General features: G+C 39.4%; 3 protein-coding genes across 3 annotated transcripts; 1 reads left to right on the top strand and 2 right to left on the bottom strand.

The window, feature by feature from the left end:
• The first annotated feature begins 109 nt into the window (after positions 1 to 109).
• Positions 110 to 21,717, top strand: LOC6648350 (centrosomal protein of 162 kDa). The gene is made up of 7 exons (XM_023179084.2): positions 110 to 1,092; positions 17,866 to 18,517; positions 18,592 to 18,805; positions 18,906 to 19,651; positions 21,027 to 21,229; positions 21,306 to 21,452; positions 21,515 to 21,717. The coding sequence occupies exons 1-7, from the start codon at positions 271 to 273 to the stop codon at positions 21,638 to 21,640; spliced, it is 2,910 nt and encodes a 969-aa protein (XP_023034852.1). The 5' UTR covers positions 110 to 270; the 3' UTR covers positions 21,641 to 21,717.
• Positions 1,175 to 2,874, bottom strand: LOC6648388 (carboxypeptidase B). The gene is made up of 3 exons (XM_023179085.2): positions 2,447 to 2,874; positions 2,212 to 2,365; positions 1,175 to 2,132 (listed from the first exon to the last, which is right to left on the bottom strand). Exons 1-3 carry the CDS (start codon positions 2,868 to 2,870, stop codon positions 1,370 to 1,372), a joined length of 1,341 nt encoding a protein of 446 aa, XP_023034853.2. The 5' UTR covers positions 2,871 to 2,874; the 3' UTR covers positions 1,175 to 1,369.
• Positions 7,002 to 9,544, bottom strand: LOC6648387 (carboxypeptidase B). Its single transcript, XM_002071371.3, has 3 exons — positions 9,031 to 9,544; positions 7,878 to 8,241; positions 7,002 to 7,818 (listed from the first exon to the last, which is right to left on the bottom strand). Exons 1-3 carry the CDS (start codon positions 9,401 to 9,403, stop codon positions 7,044 to 7,046), a joined length of 1,512 nt encoding a protein of 503 aa, XP_002071407.2. The 5' UTR covers positions 9,404 to 9,544; the 3' UTR covers positions 7,002 to 7,043.
• Positions 21,718 to 22,334: the final 617 nt, after the last annotated feature.

Below are 22,334 nucleotides of genomic sequence, written 5' to 3'. Positions count from 1 at the left end.
CGATTAGTATCGCTGATGAACGATAACATGTTATCGTTATCGACGTTACCCGAGCAAAGCTATCGACATTTTCAGAGCAAAGTTATCGACTACAATTATCGATAACACGGTGGGAAAAGATGTCGAATATTAGTTGGCCACCCTGTATTTTGCTTGCAAAATTCTCTGTTTGACAACAAAAACAACAACAAAATAATTAAAAAAAAAAACAACAAAAAATAAACATAAAAAACGAGACAGTAGAAGTAAACAAGAGAAACAGTGAAAGCAATGTCCAAGGTGCTTAGCCCGCAGACAGCCCGTCGTGTGGGCGACAGCGTGGGGGTGGGCGTGGCCCCAGGAGCAGGTGGCAAAGGAGGTGCAGCACCAGGTATTGCCACCACTACCACCAACAACAACAACAGCAATAAATCCAAGGGAAACATGGACGACTACACCTGCAGCAGCAGCAGTTCCATCTTAGAATTCCTGGCCAAAGAGCAAGACTGTAACGGCGTCACTGGAATCGCTGGCATTGGCGGAGGAGGAGAAGTCGATCCGGAAAGCATTTTTCGTGAAGTTAGCCGTCTAAGTGATAGCTCGGATATGCGTTCAGTGGATGAGTTGCTCTTGGAAGCGGAACGTTTAATTCAAAAGCAATTGCGTCTGGGTCGCATAGGAGCCACCGGCGGCGGTGATGATAGCGATGATGTGAATCAAGATGTGGCGACCGCCAGGCGGCAGGGTCAATCCACACCATTGTCACCCTCACCGCTATCATCACCGCATAGCACTATTCGTCTAAATAAACGATTTACCCGTCGCATTGAAATGGACCAAAAAAAGACGACGACAGCAACGACAACGCCATCGCCTAGCGTTTTCGTAAAATCCATTTCTTCCTCAGCTGGTACGTCCATTACCACCATTGTTAGTCCTCAGAAAGATGGTGCTGCCGCCAATCAGAACAATAATTTTTCGACTTTTGTCGACAATTTACCCTCGGAGTCAATCATATCGGAGGAATCAACGCCCAAGGATATGCATAATCGAACGGAAACCTTAACTCAGCTTCAATTGCATACAGATAATACCGACGATGATGAGGATACGGTAAGTACTTCTAATTATAATTCTAGTAATTCTAATTATAAGATACCATAAGTCGTTGGTTTTTACTATCAAAAGACCAAAATTGAGTTGAAGAGTTGGTAAACTATTCTTTTTTTTTTTTAATCGTCATAAATAAATAAAGGAATATATTTGATATATTCATAAGAAACATAAAGGTCACATACATTCCACATACACTCATCCATCGATTCACAAGCCCATTCACACATAACTAAAAAAGAAAACATACGTTGCCCCCCTTTTTTAAATGAAGCGATTAACCAATTGCCTGCGCAACGGTTTCGCACACTGTCCATCCCTCTAGGGCCGTATCCTTGATGTATCTGGGTGGCAGGACAAATCCAAAGGCTCCACGATCGCGCAATTCAATGGTATAGACATATTTCACACCCAAAGCGGCGCGAGACCAATCATCTGAACCACCGCCGGCAATGCCCAGGACCTCATGAGTGACTGAGGCACGATATGTGGAGCCAGTTTTCTGTGCTATCCTTTGAACAGCCGTATTAGCTACACGTTGCAAAACGCTCGCATCCTTGACCTTGACGGCCTTATAAGCCCAAGGGTAGACAACCATTTGACCATAGCTATGATACGTCAAATATGCCTCCAAATTGTATTTACGTTTGGCCAAGAATTCGGCAACTGCTTTTGTTTCCTCCTCCGAAGCTGGTGCATTGCCGCGATATGTGTCACTGCAGGGATTCGTAGAGGAACCATAACCAGACCAGCCAATATCGAAATTACGATTCAGATCAACACCCAGACAATTGTTCCGACGCGAGGGTGAACGATTTTTCCGCCACAAGCGATTCACGGTGCGACTGTATTCATAGCCATCCGGATTCATGACAGGCATTATGTACCATGTAAGGCCACGTATATGGGATGGCTGATCTTCCCAATTTGACATCAATTGATATAGAATGAAGGTAACTGTGGCCGGACTGATCCATTCGCGTGCATGAATGCCGCCATCGATCCAAATTTTTTTATATTCACGCGGATTTTCCGAGATACTGTATGAAAAAAGCAGAGAAACGAGAGCATACTTTTAGGCTTTACCTGGTAAAGCAAATTAGAGATGGGATCACCTACCGCAATACTTTAAGATCACGTCCCTCAACAGTTTTGCCAATGGTATAAAGTCGCGCAATATTTGGGAATTTAGTACGTATCTCTCGCATAAAACCATAAATTGTTTCCAAATCATGATAGTCCTTCCAGTGCATGGTGCTGCCTGTGGCTTTTTCTAAAAAAAAAAAAAACAAAACACAAAAAAATAAGTTTATGTTTCTACTTACTCATTGTCCTTTATTTCTTTACTACTCACTTGAACGTACACCCGGTCCAGATGATGTTTTCATAACACCTTCCAATAGCTCCTCATCGATCATCGATTGTACATTATAGTTCAAAACTTGAGTGTCCAGACGATGTGCCTCCAGGAAGGCACGTGCTGCCTTCACCTGTTCCTTTTGTATGGATATATCGAGAAACTTAGAATTCTCCTTCCAAATGTTGCCACCGAATTTCTGTTCCAAAACCTGTCCCACAGGCACACGTTGTTGCATGGCCTCGGATATATTATAAATACGCCACAATTGTGCCTCATCATATCTTTGGGGTATTTCATTTACATCCAGCATAAAATCGGTGGCATTATTCATAGCTGCCAAGGCGCAGACAGAGCAGAATATCATCATCAGCAGGGAAACTATATAAAATTTCCCCACACAATTGTATAATGACGACATCTTCATGTATTGTCAGCTGCAAACGAAAAAAAAAAAAAACACAAAAAAACAAACGATTTTTTCTTATCAGTATCTTGTATGCTTTGACATTTGCCGTCATTTTGCCTTTTTAAAAGTATTTAAAAATAATTATCATTAACTAACTTTTTAGAAAGGTTAGATAAAACTAAATTAGCAGTCAAATTTGATTTGGTCTAATAAACATCCCCACACAAAACAACATTACATGACCATGAACAAATTAATCTATTAATAAAATACAAAAACTAAATTTTTGACTCCGATAAATGTGTCAAAACCAGGAAAAAAAAAAACTTTAGGTTTTATTTTTTGTTTAAAGTTATTAAAACTAACTATCTAATTTGGCTTTAGGGCAACTTTAAAACAATTTCTTTTTTGAAAGGAAATTCTACTTTAACTCTTTCTCTCTCTATCTCTTTGTCTGAGACTCTGTAATTTGAATTTGGCAAAACGTGAATTATCATAATATATTTTGCATGATTATCGTAAACAGTTCAAGTTCAATGGTTAGCAAAATTAGTTTTGAAATCAAAAACTTATTATGCCAAACGCGTTGAAGTGTAGTTTTTTATGTGCTGATTATCTCTTTCTGTGACGCAATTTTTTTTTTGTTTTTTGTGGCATCTTGAAATTCAACACATTAGCGTTTTGGAATGAATTCTCATGGATCGCATACTGATATGAAAATAGAAATTGATGTTACTAGTTTCGAAAATGTTTGTTTAGCATCTATTATTTCGAATATTGTGCTAATTTATTGTGTACAGAAAGTGTCGGCACTGTCACTAGGTGAGAAAAAAAAAAATAGATAAACACACTTTAGTTGCCGGAGTCATCGTAGAACAGGTTCTCTCTCTCCTCGAACTATATTAACACGATTTTACTTTCCTCCCCCCCCCCTGGCGGCCTCATATAGTAATTGCCTCGACCTTCGTGTATTGTATTGTACAATTAAATACCGTGAGTTGTACATACATATGTTTATCATGTTTTTTTTCAGTTTTAGTTTCAGTTCTTTCTTTTTTTTTTTTTGTTTTAATCCCATGTTCAAAAAAATCAAGTTTTACCAAAACAAAATTGGAGCAACGACACTTTCCTTAATTTCCGAAAACAAAAACACAAAAAGAAAGAAAGAAATTTTTTTTTTTTTTTATAAACCGGTAAATTTGTAATGCATTTCCTCAACTCACTTATCCTCATTCTTTTTTTAATGTTCCCTTGGTTTTATTTTTATTATTATGATTAGTAGTATTTTTTTTTAACTTTTGTTTTTAGTACTTTGGCTTACTTTTTCTGCACGTTGGTGATAATGATGATGATGATGATGATGTTGTTGTTGTTGGGGGACGACACTTGGTTCTTTATGTGCGTGTGTGTGTGTTTGTGTGTGTGTGCGTGTGTGTATGTGGGATAGGGTCCAGCGTTGCGGCCAGACTAAATGCTGTGCTTATATGCGCTTCAATTTTTATATATGGCCTGGGCCAGACTCGGAGGGCCTGAGAGCGCGACGTCGGCGAAACTCAAAACGGAGTACAAAAATGTTGTAAAAACTAACCAACAACAATAACTGCAGCAACAGCAACAACAGCAAGTAAACCGAAAACAACAAAAAACTAAAGTCAGAAAACAAAAAAAAAAAAAAAAAACAAAAACAAACAAAACAAAACCAAAACAACAAAAAAACAAAATAAATAAATTTTGCGCTGCTGTCCAACGACTGATCTTTGGAGCGATCGTCGCGTACTGAATGAAGTGACAGTCGCAGCAGCGCTGACGTTAACGCTTCCAAACAAAGCAGCGGTCTCTGGCTCAGGCTCAGGAAACAGGCAGCAGTTGGCAGGCAGAGAGAACCACGCACCACAATCAGACACATGGAGACAGAGAGAGAGAGAGCGAGCGAGACAGGTAGATAGAGAGAGAGAGAGCGAGAGAGAGAGAGAGAGTGTCATAAGTGCATGGTCCACGCCCACACCCAATGCCCAAAAGCCAGGCTTTTCTGTTGCTCCGTTAAATTACATTACGGATGCATTGCAACCAAATGACTCTGACTGACTCTAACTGACTCTTGACTCTGATTTTCAACTCTCTTCTGATCGATTGACTCTTCGTGTGCCTTACCGTCCTCGTTGTCGTTGTCGTTGTCGTCGTTGGCGTCGTTATCGTTGTGTGTGATTGGAGCTGAGATGACTCAGTTGCGCTCTGTTTTGGTTGCACTCCAAATGAGATTACTGCACCACTCACCACCAATACGTAATGACACCGCCAGTGATGAGCGCACTTCTGTTGTGTGTGAATATCTAATAAATATATACACATAGGTGCATAGTTTGAAAGGCAATGGGAAATTTGTATAGAAATCAAAACTGGAGCCGGTCTTAAGTGCGACTTATGATTGTTAGAGACCAATTAAATGTCGAGTGATTCATTTTCAATATCAATTGATTAACATACTTTACACTTGGCCAAAGAGGAAAAAACCCAAAGTCATTTAATACAATCTGATTAACTAAATATGCAATTGTTGCAAAAGAATTCCTATTAATTTTAAGAAATGTATGTGTGGGTGTGTGTGTGCATTTTTTTGTTTTGTGCAATTTTATATTGCATTGACGTAAAAGATTTTGCGATTGCCTCATCTTAATATTGATTATTTTTCTACAAAAAATTTGCTAATGGGAATTTCCAGTTGATTTGAATGATTGACGGAAATAGAAGATGGTTGTGGCACCACTGTGACACTAAGGGTCGTTTACATGATGCGTGTGTGTACACACGCACACTCACATAATGACTACACATATGTATGTGTATGTATGTAAGTGCGTTGGTTTGTTGTAAATTTGATTTAATTCAACAAGAAAACAAACATACAAAAAAAAAAAGAAGAAAAAAGCAACAACAATAAATTGTTGCGGTTTGGGTTCAATTGCACCACACAATTGCTTTGTATATATGTATATACATACATACGATCGACCATATACTATAACCATTTGTATATATACATACATGAATGTTTGTATGACCGAGCAATTTTTGACCCACTTGGCAAGTTTTTACTTTCCTTTGCCTTTTGATCGTGTTTAAACACAAATGATGTTCAATAATGATAGCGAGTCGATCACTTGTTTACCCTGTGAAAAATGAAAAGAAATTGAAGCACTATTATTGGGGCATTGTATTGTGTATAGTGTAGTTCTTTTGTCGACTTTGGCCCAACACTGGTTGCTGGCTAGCTAGCTTCAGTTCTTACCTGTTTTTTTTCTTTACGTGATGGTTTAGTTGGTAGCGGGGGGTTTCTGTTGTAGTAAATCACTTTCTTTACGGGCGGCTTTGAGCGTATGTTTTGTATGCTTTTTTTTTTGTTTTTAATTTTTGGTTTTGCTTGTTTGTTACCTGCGCTTGACAGTGTCTACCTTTCGCCGCCCGCCCGCCGCATAATTTGTATATGTAAAATTAAAATAAATATATATCCATCGAGACTTACTGGTTTTCAATTCAAGCGATTGAAAGTGAAAGTTCGTTACCATCTCGACGCGCTGCCGTTTTGCCGCTCTCTTTTTTTTTTTCTCTTTCAAATATGTATATTCACTTTTGGTGTCTCTCGTGCGATCAGCCGGACGCTTTATAGTGCCTTAACTTTCTTTTGAAGTTTCTTTGGGGTTCATGTGATTCTCGATTTGTTATTGTTTTCGCATTTTCCCCCATCAGTTTACATAATGCTAAAAGACCGTAGGGCAATTTGCATTGGGTTAGAGCGGGAAGAGTGGTCTAGGAGAGGGGAGGTGCTTTAATATGTTCAATGTAAATCGGCCCAAAGACACATACACCACATAACAAGTTGAATACTTTGAGCTTTGAGCCTAAAAGTAGACTACACTTTTTATGGAATACGATCACCAGTTAACGGCTACAGTTCCCTTTCACCAGACTTGATCACTTTTGAGTTTGAGTTCTGAAAGCCATTTAAACAAAAAAACAAATTGAAATAAAATTTCAAATGACTCAAAGGATGGAAGAAAATGCCTTAAAGTTGCATTTCTTATAGTTTTATTTAATTTTATAGTTCAAAAAAATAAATATATAAATAATATATGATATAGGCTTGTGGGAACTCTGCCCGCTTCTGTCAATTTGTATCTGATATCATCATCATTTCAAATTCTTGGCAATTGTGCTTAAAAAGTCATAGGCCTCTTCACCGGATTCGACAATATAATGCGGTGGCATTAGATAACCATATCGACCCTGATCCTTTAGGAATACATTATACACAAATTGCGGTTCAATTCGCTGCTGTACCCAATCGGCGGAATTTCCTGGCCTGGCAAGTTTCTGACGATAGCTTGTACCCAGACTATATTCCGCATGATTTAAACGTCTTAAATTGCGTACAGCTTCTCGGCCCGTTTGTTTTAATTGTCGTTGATTCTCTGTCACATAGTCAGCGTCACCCCATGGATATGTAATACTCTGACCATAGCCGCCAAACGAGATATAAGCTCCTAAATAATCCTTACCCAAACTGACGAGAAAATTACGCATGGCACGTGTTTCGATTTCGGTGAAACTGTTCGAACCGCTATAGAGATTCTTGCAGGGATTCGCAGACGAGCCACCCGATTGGCTCCAACCCTGATCAAAGTTACGATCCAAATTGACACCATAGCAGCCCGTGGAACTGTCATAGTTGCGATTTTTGGTCCATAGCCGATCAGTTAGGCGGGAATATTGATAGCCATCGGGATTGGTGATGGGTAGAAAATACCAATCAATATGTCGCATATGTCTATCGAGTTCATTCATTGACCAGAGCCAAGTTAGCTTCGATATGGCATAAGTGACAGCAGCAGGACTTAGCCAATCCCGTGCCTGTAGACCAGCATCCACGAATATGGCCCAATTATTTGGATTTCCATTCGATACTCTGTTGAAAATGTAATGAAAAAATCAAAAACATAAATAAATATTTCTTTGCCTACCAACCTTAGGACCTCCAATGGTCTTTTATTGCGTGTTAAACCAATTTGTATGATCTCAACCAAATCGGAATGAGTTTCCAATATGTTTTGCAAAAACTGCTGTATATCAGCATGATCATGATAACGTCGCCATGTCATTAAAACACCTTCACGTTCCATCCAAGGATGTGAATTATTGTTCAACTCCATTAAGCCTGAGTCCTGAACAACTGCCTCGGTATATGTCTCATCAATGGCCTTTTCAATATCATCAATCATAATGTTGTAGCTAAAGCTAGCCTTATCCATAAACTCACGGGCTGCAGCCACATTCTTTTGATCGATTAGAATATCGATGCCATCCTGATTAATATTCCATACCTCAGTACCTGTTGGAGGGGCGGCCCCAAAACAAATTGAAATTAGTTAGTTAGAAATAAATAATGCCAAATGCTACTACCAAAATGCTGCCAAAAGGCTTTTAATTTTGGCTCCTGTAATCTGATCTCATGCAATTTCCATAGCTGATAACCATAATAACGTTTCACCGAGGCCTTATTGCGATAGCGTCGATTGATTTGATATGACGAATCCGGTGAAAGGAAATCAAATCTTCGCAAATCTGTTGGCGACAACCATTGCAGACTCTCGAATGTTGTGTCATAGAGTTCACTGCTATTTAGAGACCAAAGTGCCAAAGGTACACCCGGAAAAGAACCCGGCACCGAAATGCTGCGCCAAAGAACTAAACGCTCGGCCTTCAATACTGTGATAAGCAGGCAAAGAAACTGTAACCACCAGCACCACCACCAACAACACCACCGCTGTAGTAATACTGTCTTCATCTGATTGAGGCGGTCGTGAAATGTGAACTAAGACGATTTAAGCCAACAACTTTCAACAGAAGGTCAGAAGTTGGCCAGTTCTTGCGACCACTTCTCATCCATCGTTGATTTATTCCAACAACAAAACAAAAAATTATGCATATATTACCCAAGAAGAAAACCACAAAAACGATGACTATATTCTGGCTTTTTGGGCTGTGGCTGTGTTGAGTTGTACAGTTGAAATTAAATGAGCAAATTCTTGAATCTCTGGCAAGAGAGTTCATTAGCCGGGTGCCCAGTGTTTTGTTTCGGAGCCCCCGCCTCGGGGTAACCCTTTCAACTTTGACTTACCGTAACGTTCAACCATCTGGCTGAATTCAGCATCCGTTGGCCCGGGCATTATGGCTGATGTCTTTTGATTAACATCGTCTTCATCTTCGTCATCATCATTAACCATTCGTGTGGCATTAAAATTTAACTTCCACAACTGACTTCCTCTATAGCTAATGTAGTTGATATCGAGCTCACTACGCAGCTCGGAACGTCGTTGATTACCATTGACTGTATCCAAGGGTCTTATATACCGTAACAATTGGCCAACACCGCCGCCAAAAAATGGCAAACGAGCCAAAGTGCTACTAACGGTTGCATCACTCACAGTTCGTTCCACAGATGTGGCAAAGTTAAGCGTGCAAATCAATAGAAAAAGACAAGTCAAGTGCATTGCCACACAATAACACGATTGTGATACGTACGATTATTACGGTTACGATATGGTTAACAACCGATCTTGTAGACCGTTGAAACAACTTTGAAGAGAGTTCAGTTCATTCTGGATGGAGTCCCAAACTAGGCCAAACATCCAATCCAATAGACAATAGATTTTGAATATTTGCATAGTCCAACAACTTTTACTTTGAATCGCAAATCAATGCGAAAGAAGAGACTGTTATACACCCGTTTTTCGTAGCGAGATGTGCCACAATAGTTTCGCCTGTTTCTATACATATATATGTGTATCTGTGTGTCTGTGTGAGTGATTTCAAATAAACATTTCTCAGTCTATTTCAAATATGTTACAATTCGTCTAGTTACAATAAATAAATAAATAAATAAATAAAATGTATAACAACATTTGACGTTAAATAAAGGAAAGACAAACAAAAAAAGTTAAAAAAAAAAACAAAAAAAATATAAATAATTAAGCTAAAAAAACTAAATTTCAACTAAATGCATTCAGTGACGACGACGTCTGGCCTGACCACTGACAACACCACCATCAGCACCACCATTACGTCCCTGGGCAATGGCCCGGGCCACTACATTGGCAAAGGTATAGCCATCTTTACCATTGTATTGGATAAATCTGGCTGGTAAAACGAATCCATAGCGTCCCGTATCGCCCATTTCAATGGTGTAGGCATACTTAATGCCAGCAATACCCTTGGCCCAATCATCTGAACCACCAGCAGCTGGATACAAAGTGGTAGCCGATGAACCCACCGTATACTTGACACCCGTTGACTTTGTGATACTCTGCAAAGCGAGAGAGAGAGAGAGAGAGAGAGAGAGAGAGAGAGAGAGAGATAAATTGTTAATAATTATCGACTAGCAAGTTCTTAAAACTTACTGTTCCTGCCTGACGTGCCACACGATCCAAATCGGCACGATCTTGGGTTAAATGATAATCATAGCCCCATGGATATAATATATATTGGCCATAACTATGGAATGATAGATATGCCTGGAATGTCTCACGTGGGTAGCCACTAATGAATTTCGAAATATAGAATGTCTCTGGTTCCGAGAAGGCCTTACTGCCGCGATATGTTTGGGCACAGGGGCTTGCTGAGGTTCCCTTGCCGCCCCATTTGTAACCAAAGTTACGATTCAAATCAACACCGGGACACTGACGACCATGGGCACGCATATTTTTACGCCACAAACGATCTGTGGTATGAGAATACTCATAACCATCGGGATTGGCCACCGGGTGAATGAACCAATTGATATTACGCATATGTTCGGGTAAATCTTCCCAACCTTCGATCAATTGATTGGCCATAAAGGTGACAGTAGCGGGACTAATCCATTCACGTGCATGCATACCGCCATCGATCCAAATGCCAGGATTACTTGAATTACCATTGGAGATTCTAAACGAAACGAATGAGGGAATAAGATTACTTTCTGTCTCTATAGAGAGAGGGAGAGAAAGAGAGAAAGTTTCGAACTCACTTCAGTATCTTCAAGGGACGCTTCTCAACCGAATAGCCAATAATCTCTGTTGAACAAATATCTGGATATGTCTTGGCCATATAGTCAATGAAGCCATGAATATCCTCCAAACGATGATATGCCTGCCAGGTCAAACGATGTCCTATACAAATGTAAAAGGGATGGTTAACACATTGCTTAATTGCATTTCGTCACTTTGTTGTTTGTTGTTCGTTTTTGTAAAAGAAAAACTTTTTATGCCGTTAAGGAAATTAATGTCTGTCTATCTGTCCGTATGTCTGTATGTCGGCCGTTCTAGGCTGGGCAGGTCCGTGTTGGTGTGTATTGATTAAACATTTTGTTCAAGTTGCGTTTCCAGTGCGTGCACATGACCCTCACACCTTGAAACACCTTTTGCCCTTTATCACTATGGCAAAATGCTGTCAAAAGTGTCGTGTGCCGTGTGCCGTGTGTCGTGTGTCGTCTGTGTCCCGTGTGACGTGTCTCGTGTCTTGTGTCCTGTGACTTTTCACACTCCTTGGGCATTCAACTCTATTCAACTCAATTTAACTCACTCACCCTTGCGGTTCTGCAATTCAGCTATTTTCTCTGCTGGTGGATTCTCCACTTCAATCACCTGCTGCAAATTGTCGATTAACACAATGCGGGACAGATTCGCGGCACGTATATGTCTTTCGGCGGCAGCTAAAACCTGTGGCTTGAGCAAATAGTCAACCTCTTGTTTAACCTCCTTCCATAGTTGACCATCTGCAATGAGAGGGCAAAAGAATTTAGCAAAAATTTGCCTAGGGCGTACTTTTTGTAAAAATTATATTTTCTCTTACCATATTTCGTTTGCAATTCATCGGCCATTTTTTTATCCTTGTCGGTTTGCACCACAATACGCCAGACTTGTGCCCCATCATAACGCCTCAAATGGGCATTGAATGTGGATGATGAATCTGTTTCCGTTTCCATTTCGACTTTGGGTAGATCTGTTTCGGCCTGCATGAACGATGCATTCACATAGTTCAAAACACTGTCTAGCACTTGTAGAGGTTTTTGTTCTGATTGCTGTTGTTGCTGCTGGGGGATAGCTGGAGCCATTGGTATAATGGTGGTTAACAAGGATTGTGGTTCTTCTTTCTTTTCCTCTTCATTAGCTTGCGTTTCTATGGCCGGCTGCTGCTCATTGGTTTGCTGGTCTTCTTGGTTTGGTTTGGGCTCAGTTTCCTCAACCTCATCATTGTTAATGTTAATGGGCAATTCGGAGGGTTCTTCGGCAATTTCTACGGTTTCTGGTTTAGGTTCTTCTTCTACTGCTTGTTGTTGCTGTTTTTCAGGCTCCATTTCAATGGGGATAGCTTCAATTGGCTCAGATTCAGTTTCCTCTGGTTGTGCAACTTCACTTTCAATTGGCTCTTCTTGCTTTTCTTCTTCAGTCTGTTTCTGGTGTTCTGGTTCAGCCTTTTGGTTATCCTCCAATTCAGTGATTGGTGTCTGTTGTGGCTCTATTTCATTTTCTTGCACTTCACTTGGCACAGCAGCTGGAACAACATCTTGTTGTTGAATTTCCAACTTTTCAGCCTCATTTTCGGTGTCTTTTTCCGCTTCATCCGCCTTGTTCTCCTCCAGTTCGGCCTTTTCTGGCTCTGGCTCGGCCTGAATTTGCATTTCGGTTTCCTGGGTTAATTCAGGCTCCGTTTCAGCCACCTGCTCGATCACCTGTGTCTCCTCCTCAGCCTTGTCAGCCTCTGGTTCTGGCTTCTGCTCTTGCTCTGTTTCAGTTTCATCATTATTTTTGATAATTTCTGTTTCTTCATTTACAGGCTCAGGTTGTTCTTGTGGTTCTTGTTTATCTTCGACTTCCTTGTCATCTCCAATGATTTCTTCCACCTTCTCGGCCTCTAGTGGCTTTTCCTTCTCTTCATCTGTTTCTTTTTGCTTTTCTTCCTCATTTTCAATCACCTTATCTACTTCATTCTGCTCCTCTTTTTTTTTGTCGGTATTATCATCATCCTTTGTTTCCTCGTCCTTTTCCACAACTATTTCTTCGTCATTCACCTTTTCTTCTTGCTCCACCTTCTCTTCTTCCTGAACCTTCTCTTCCTCCTGCATCTTTTCTTCCTCATGGGCATCGTTTTCTGTCTTTTCTTCTTCCTGCACCTTTTCTTCTTCATCGGCTTCCTTCTTTTCTTCCTCTTTGGCATCCTCAGGTTGTCCTTCTGGTTCTAATTGATCCATGGCAACAGTGAGTCCTTCTTCAATGCCATCAGCCATGATATCCATTAAGGATGCTTCAGTTGTGTCATTCTCCACAGTCTGTTCAGCATTGGAAGATTCCTCTTCCTTTTCAATGACATCTTGATGTGGTTCTTCTGGTTCAATGGCCTCTTCAATTTCCTTTTCCATGACATCTACTGCATCGGCCATGATGTGTGCCAAACTTTCTGTGGATCCAGATTCCTCCTCAGGCTGTACGGCAACAGGTTCTTCCTCTTTCCTCTCTTGTTCTTTTTCCTGCTGTTGCTCCTGTTCCTGTTCATGGGCCTGCTCGGGCTCATCATTTTGCTGTTCCTTTTCTGCCTCCTCAGTGGCAGTTTCCACAGCCTCATCGACATTTTCCAATTGCACCTCCTCTTGACTAATTGGTTTCTGTAAATCCTCAACCACATGCTCGGCTATTAGCTCCATGGATTCACTTGCCGGTGTTTCGACAGCTGGACTTTCGGCTATGGTTATATCACTGGGCAAAGCAACAATTTGCATAGCTGGTCCTTGATCACTTTCCAGCATAAGCATATCAGAATTTGGATTGGACAAATCCGTTTCCGAATCACTGGACTCTGGCACATTTTCAATGGTATTCATTATCACATTTGCCGATTGATCCAATTGATTGGCCACCGATGCGGGAACTAGCATATATGTATCGGTATTCCCACCGTTTGGGGCAGCTGTCAGTTTTAGATCATCAACCAATATGGGAGAATTGTTATTATTGTCTTCTGTGGCAACTTGCGGCAGCTGGGCAAGCTCGTTACGCTCCAAGGCCAAGCGATCCAATGACATGGATGATACCGAACCGATACCGAATGTAATGATGCTCATTAGCAGCAGCAAATCGGTGATCATCGGTGTCATCCATCTTCTCCTTCTTGATGGCAGAAGTATTGGAGTGCTTGATCTCCCGTTAAACATCTTTGCGAGATCTGAGTTGAACTAGTAATGAGACATGTCCCATTCGTGGAGTGGCGCTTTTATACCGCCAACTGGGAAAAAGTCTATTGCCATTTCATTTTCAATATATGTTTTCTTTCTTCTTTCTTTCTCTCTGTCTTTCTCTGCTCATATGTGTGTGTGTGTGTATATGTGTGTGAGTGTATGACAATCGTGTTATGTATGTAAATGCGTTGGCAGCGACAACTAACAACAACCAGCAATGTTCAGGACCGGATCTATTCATACTCTAAACTTAACCTTAACCCCAACTCCGCCCTGTTAATGACAATGCCTATCAATGCTAATCGAAGCGAATCTTAAGTTGTGTAATTGTAAACTCTCTTCATTCCATTTCTATGTCAAACTTCGAGAAAGGATTCACAAAAAAATGAGTATTTCTGCATTTTTTAAATACACAAGTTTATCTCCATACGAGTTGCTCTTGCTTATACTGACAACACCAGGAGTCAAAACTCTTTATTTGTGACTTGAAAGATTATCTTAATGCCAAAACTTGGTTTAGATAATGCTACAAACAAAAAATTGATTTTTGCATAATTTAAGTTTTCTTAAGGCTAAGCAGATCTCGCCAAATCACTTTAAAACACAAAAGCGTCAGATTTTGATTAATTAGTTTGAGAAACTTTTGAAGGATTGCTCCTACATATGTACATAGGTATATAGGATTGAGAGTTTCGATATGATTTTTCAAGAACTTACACATATTGGAAAAGAAAAACAAACTATGCGTTTAGATGTTGTCGATTCTTAAAGGGCCATTTTAGGAAGGAAAATCGGTCTTAGATTATAACAGTTAAAATATTCTATATATCCTATACGTATATTATTCTATCTAGAAGGTAAAAATAGAAAATCTAAAGATCAAAGTTATTAAGAATTGTACAAATACAGAAATTTTAGCACCCATTCTGCTTTTTATGTTATATTTCAATTCAGTTTTATTTCACGCTTTGTTATAAATACAGATTGTTTGTTTGTGAATGGTATCTTACAATATTTTAAGAGTTTAGACTAAATAAAATATAAATTGAGTTGGACTGACTTTTCATCAGATTCCTAAAGTTCGTTAAGGACAATTTATCTATTTGAAACAGAAATTACCACTCAAACAAAGTGATGGCATTCCCGGGGATGCAAGAAATATATATTAAAATTTGTATTTGTTTGCTATAGACAAGGCGCCAATTGACTGAAATCCGCACCTGTTTAGGTAACAACAGCAGCAGCAGCAACAATATTAACAACAACAACAACAACAACAACTCGCTCTCTTCCTTGTGAGTGAAGTGAAGTGAGCGTTGTCGTGGTCAGCGTCTGTTGCTGCTGTTGTTGCTGTTGCTGCTTATCGGTTGCATGAATCTTCCATGAATGCGGCTAGCCATCGGTTGTTTTTGTTGTTGTTGCCGCTCTTGTTCGATCTTTTTATGTTAATTTCCAAATGTCGCCAACGCCGCCCGCTTCGCTCTCGCTTTCTTTCAGAGGTCGCAACACAACAGCAACAGGCACAGCATAGAAAACGAAACATGAACACAAAAAAAAAAAAACAAAAAAAAAGTTACAAATTACAAAAAAATCAATCAATAATGTCAAGTACGTTAAAAGCTGTAGTTAACTTTTAAATACTCCATTAAAACATGATCATGGGCGTAGCCAGAATTGTATATTTTTTAGTGAAGGAGTTTTCGGTCAATCATTTACAAATTTTGAATCATTTCTGTTTTAAATATGTGCATTTTCAATTAGACTCTCATTAATTTTTATTTAAACTTATAACTCCTTTTTATTATGGCTCTTATTTATTTTGGACTTGGATTTAATAACTATTTATAAAAATTAAAAACAAATATTAATCAATTTCTTGATTTATGCAACATTTTTAAAGAGTTCTTAAAATGTATTTTGAATTAATATTCGGAGAACCTTTTTTTATATTAAAGTTAACTAAATGTTGTTTCAACTTTAATAAAAAAAAAAAGGTTTTTCTTGGCATAAAATGATGTTTATTCATCAATCGTTCATATTGAAGAAAGTGTATGTTGTTTGTATGTATGGGCAATGTTCTTATTTAAAATGATTGTACATACAAATATTGTGATGTATTGTGAAAATGAAATTGTTTAAACAATTACATACTCCCCCCCACTTACCACATCTCCATTATATCGGTGTTCGATTGCCGCCTTGATGTCATTGTTGTATGTGCGGGGCTTTATAAGTTTCCAATTTGTGCTCATTGACATGATTTCTGAATAAATGTAAGCTGAGGTGTCTCCACACACATTGACTCTCTAATCAAATCGTCCGAACCCCTCCGCAGTTCCGCAGCTCCACCTTCACCTTTATCTTCATCTCCACCTCCATCATCATCATCATCATCGTACAGAGAGCATACAAACAATTGGCGCCATTACCGCCACCGCATCATCGTCGCTCCTTTCACTTTATAAGTGGAGTTTATCAATACAAAATGACAATTGAGGAAGAGGAGAACGCATGGCCAAGTCAAGTCAAGTCGAGTCGAGTCGAGTAAATTGCCAAGTGGCCTGGGTCAAGTAGTGAAATTGTCCTTAATACTTATACTTATTCAGACTTATCACTCGTTAGTCAATTGATCAATTGGCAATTCACTCGTTGCACTCGTTATTATTGTCGTTACTCGATACTTAAACACGTTTTAATTGTTCATGCGATTCGCTAAATTGATTTCAAATAGAAAGTTTTCTAAAGAATCAAATGAATCATTTTATAATTTAAGAGTTTTTACATTCATTTTTGTTTGTTTTTACCTTTAAATTGTATTTAAAACAAATAACAAATATATCGTTAGATAATCTAGGCTAAAAACAAGACGAAAATTTTAACAAAATTGAATTTAAATTTCCCCTGAGATACAATTCGATAAATAGACTAAAACTTCTTAAACTTATAAATCTGTCCCAATATATAAATAGTGTTCTTATAAAAGTAGATAATCAGAATTTATATTTTTGATTTATAAGATTTATAAAGAAGTTATTGCAATACGAATGAAATCTTAAATGTAATAAGTTGTCTTTGGGGCGTTTTTTTTGTTGTTGTTTGTTTTGGAGGATATAAAGTTGAGTATAAAGTGGTGATTGGAAATATGGGAGTGCCGAAAAGCAGGTGGTGTATGTAGTATGTAGAATCTCTAGGGGATTTCTTCAATTTGTATTGTTTCTCTTGTGTGTTGTTGCTTCGTGTTTTTTTTTTTGGCAGCTTGAGATGAAAGCGAGAGTGGGCGAATATCTATGGGTAACCGACAAAAAAAAAAAAATACACACAAAACACAAAAAACGCTTAGCAATGTCAAAATGCGACTTAAAAAACCAACTCTGAACAATGAATAATGACAAAGGTGTGTGGGGTGGAGTGCAGAGGGAGTGGTAGTGGTGGTGGTGCTGGTATGTAGTGGTGGAGAAGGTGGCAGCAGCAGCAGCAGCAGGTGAAGGTGGAGCTGGAGCTGGAGCACAAAACTTTCTTCAATATTTTGCTTGTTTGTGGTCCGTTTTGTTGTATATGGGTTGCTGTTGTTGTTGTTATCCATCCACACATATTGTAATGATCTTATCTGCTTTATGCTTAATGGTCAAAGATCAGCAAGTCTGTGGCTTAAAATCCTCATTTGACAACTAATACTTAAATTTGATATCTAGAAACTCCATCATCTCGAGTGAAATTAAATTTATTATATTTAATTTTTGACAGATGGAAGATTTAACCGAAGCTGAGAATGATGTGGAAGCAATAATACGTAGAAATAGTACATCGGCGGCAATAGCTGGTGCTCAACGTGGCCAACAACATTTTCCCATTAAACCGATCAAACCCATGGCCAGTTATTGCGAAAAAGCCGTGGGCAGTTCACCCAAACATCTTGTCAGCACTCTAAGTTCCCCCATTGAATCAATGATGAGTTGCAGTGCCGCCAATGTGTCGCGTGAACATGCCCTCAAACACGAGATTGAACAGCTGCAGGAGCAATTAAAGGATACCGAAGAGCGTTTGGCCTCCATACGCTTGCAAAGTGATTCACTCTCGCAGACCCAACGTTCGTTGCGGGAGCACAACAGCCGCCTACAAGAAGAGTCCGAAATGCTTAAATTGGATGTGCAACATCTAAACGAATGCGCCGGAGTGTTGCGTTCCGAATTGCAGGCAGCACGACGCGATCGTGCCGAGGCCCTACAAATGCAGAATTCCCTGCGTGCCGAATTGGATGAAGTGCAGCAAGAACGCAAGCGTGCCGCCGATGGCAAGGAGAAGGATGCCAAAGTCATACAGGATTTGCAGCGACAATGTCGCGAAATGGAACGCATTCTAATGCGTAAGCATCCTGATTCAGTGTCCGCTTTAATAGGTAAGCGAAAACTTTTTATAGTTAATAGATTCCATACAACTCCATTGGCATTCTTCTCTCTTTTTTGTTTGCAGTGGCCTCAAAAAGTCCTGGCATTTGTTCACTAAACGATCAAGAAAATTTAAATAGTCGCAAATTGCTGGAGCAACGTATAGCACAATTGGAATCGGATGCCAAAGAGCAGGATAGCAAGGCTCAACAGATATTGGCCAATGTTCAGGCTCGTTTCAATTCAGTTCAGGCCAAATATGAGACGCATATTGCCGATTTGGAGACTCAGGTTTTAAGGTAAGTAAACAAAATAATCGGATTAATTGTGTGAGCGAGAGACGCATCTCTTTGATTTTTATTTATTTATACTACTACTCCTACTACTACTGCTCTACAGTCTGCAAGAGATCAACACCAAGTTGAATGAACAAATTGAGAGTCAAGTGCGTACATTGGATCGTTATATGCAGCATCGGGCGGACAGGTTTTACAACAATTGCACACAGACCGAGGAGACGACAACAGCAGCAACTGAAGGCGATGCACTCCATACGGCCGGGTCATTAGCGGTGACCGGCTATCAGCCAAACAGCACTGCCATTAATACCACAACCACTGAGACACAGACAACGCCTGGTTCTAGGCGTGATCATGCCACCAATACCATTGGCTGTACCACTACCCATGTTCATGGCCATGGGCAAGCACATTCGGCCAGTAGCAGCACCAGCAGCACTGCCAATTCAACGCCAAATACATCACGTCCCAATTCGAAACAAAGTGGACAGCATAGAAGACCACCGGCCATCGTAGTTGGTGGTAGTATTGCATCCAAATTGCCTATTTCACAATCGGAATCGACTCTATCGCTGCTCACCACAGGCAGCGGCAATGGAGGCGGAGCAAGTGGTTCGGCAAAAGATGATACCGCACATTTACTTAGCTCGGTGCGTAGCATGCGCGTCGATTTGGCCATCAAGAACAAGGCCATGCAACGTCTGACCCGAGAACTAGACGATTGCAAAAAGACCATCAAGAAATTGCAAAGGGAACGAGGTCCTGGCAATGGTGCAGGAGGTGGTGGAGCATTAACACCAACCTCAGCCACCGGCGAGTCCAACATGAGCGGCAGCGGCTTAGCAGGTCTCTATGTCCATTTCTATCTATTATTAATACACTCCACAAATAAAATATAGGTGTAGTAGGAGGGGGTCGTGATTAAAAGTAGTAAAAACTTTTAAGTTTTTTTGCATTAGCTGCTAATTACTTGCAATTTAGTTATAGTGGATGAACTTTATTTATTGTTTAAAACCGTTTAAATTATAGTTATTTAAATGTAGGATTGACAACTTGACTACGCCCTTGTGTCAACTCCAAGAGTGTGTGTCTGTTTGTGTGTGTGTGTGTGTGCTTCTCTCTCGCTCTTTGTGTGTGTATGTCACTCGGTCGCTGTACCTGCTGCTGGTTGGTAATTTATAGACTTTCTCTGCTCATCCGTTGTCCGTCCGTCAGTCAGTCAGTTAGTCAGTCAGTCAGCCAGCCAGCCAGCCAGACAGCCAGCCAGCCAGACAGCCAGCCAGCCAGCCAGCCAGCCAGTTAGGCAGTTCAGCACGTACCACAACGTACAGCAACAAATAAATTGCCTGGCATAAATCATTGGCCATTGGCGGCCACTTTTTGCACTCGTTTCAAACGGCAATTGCATTAAACCGGCTTCTACCTACACCCTTCCCCTAACCAAAGACTCGACCGCATCTCGGCCAGTTGGTTATGTCACCTGGCAAACTGCTTGTTTATATTTGGCTTTTTTTTTTTTTTGTTTTTTTCGTATTTTGTTTCTTGGCTTTTGATTTGAAAAAGAAAATTCGAAAGCGAAAGTCAAAGTCAAAGACGCGCCCGGCATCCAACACTTCGACTTGCTTGTCGTGGTCGCCGTCGTCGTCGTCGACGGTAACGACGACGCGTCGTTTGCGTCCGTTCAGCTTGAGTTTTGAGTTGGTTCAGTTTTTTGTATAATTTCATGTCTTGTTTAGCTAATTAATGAGCCGTCGAACCGTCGAGTCGACGACGCCGTCGTCTTTATTTTGTTGTTAATAATTGTAAATGCCAAAAATATCTTTTCTCATTTTGTTTGTTTGCGTGTGTATGTGTGTGTGTGTATGTGTATGTGCGGCGCGTGTTGAAATGCAAATTTTATATTTTTATTTAATCTGATTATGCAATATGATTTGGTATTATCAATTTACATTTTACATCAGAAAAGGTTTCATTCCCAAAAGAAAGAAGAAAGAAAGAAATTATACCAACTGATTAGATCAATGAACTTCAATTACATAAGTTACCAAGATATCTATAACTAAAACTATTTTTAGGACATTGCTTAGATCTAGTTTATTTTAGGAAAAGAGCTAACAAATATATGTACATACATACATATTAACATGACATTAAGAATCCTTCCAAAATTTAACGAATGTCGGGGTCACCAAATTAATTCATTTTCTTCTATGTTATTTAGGTTCTAAGCTACCTCAAAGCAGTGGCAGCAGCCTAATAAATTCCTCTGGCCTGAGTCAACGCCGTGGAGGCTATGACCATCATTACTATCATCATGACCATATACCAGCTACGACAGAGAATCAAGCTCTTAAAGAGGCACAGAATAAATATCGCTTGCTAGAGGCCGATTACAAAACGTTGCACGACAAACGCTTGCAAGATGTAAGTAACTAACTAACTAGACTAACTAAAATAACCCAAACGATTTACCATCATTTCTTTTTAATGCTTTATATAGCTTAAGACTCTGCAGAGTGCCCATGAGCGGGAGTTGGCCAGCTGCAATGATGCGGTGCGCATTTTGCAGCAACGTCTGAATGAACGCGACGAGGCTACACAAAAGCGACGTAAAGTGCCCGTTGATTACTATGCACTGAAAGCTAAGGTAACAAAATGTTGTGAAAATAATAATTTAAATTAAAAAAACATGTCATGTTTTATTATTAGGTATCATTGTTGGAACGCCGGCATTCCGAGCGTGAGGAACGTTTGCATATACTTGTCGATGCCCTTAGTAAAGGACGTCTCAATGGTGCCCTCGAGGATTTGTTGCAGGATAATAATAACAAGTGAAGTAAAGTTGCCGAAACCTATATCCGTTTTTGTGGGTTGTGACTGAATGCAAAATTAAACCAAAAAAAAAAAAAAAACAGCAAGAAAATGAAAATGCATAATGAACTTCATATTTTTGTTTTATATAAATGTCTCAAATGAAACAAAAAAAAAAGTAAAAACCAAAACCAAAAAAGTAAAAAGAAAGAAATAATCATTCCATGAACTATGTTCAACCAAATTTGAGTAACGTCCGCGAAAGAGCCGTCTAAAGAAACAAATATAAGAAATATCAAATATGGCAGTTAATGATTTTTGTGTAGAAAACTAAAGATTGACATTTTAAAATTGTAAATTTTAGATTGATAGAAACTGCAGATATAATTTTAAACCTAATACATACAAATTTCCAATCAAATTGGCCAACGGCTGCAGTTTCTCAGTAAAATTAACAACAAAAAAAAAAAAAAAATTAAACCTTTATTTTGTATATAAAAATGTAGCAAAGTTACAAAAATTAGAACGTCTTCATCTTATCTTACATACCACACCCTGCCAGAGTTAATAATTACTGTGTGTAGTTCAGACATCAAACAATATGTTTCAAATAATATTAAAAAATGTTCAGAAACACAAAAACAAAACCAAATATATACATTGTAAAAGATTTAGCATCAGTTGAACAGAGAAAGCGATACACAAAATAAAGCAGGCA

Source organism: Drosophila willistoni, assembly GCF_018902025.1.
Source record: "Drosophila willistoni isolate 14030-0811.24 chromosome XL unlocalized genomic scaffold, UCI_dwil_1.1 Seg141, whole genome shotgun sequence".
Classification (NCBI taxonomy): domain Eukaryota; kingdom Metazoa; phylum Arthropoda; class Insecta; order Diptera; family Drosophilidae; genus Drosophila; species Drosophila willistoni.
Note: the sequence above shows the minus strand (reverse complement) of the source record. Positions and strands in the feature narration are given on the sequence as shown.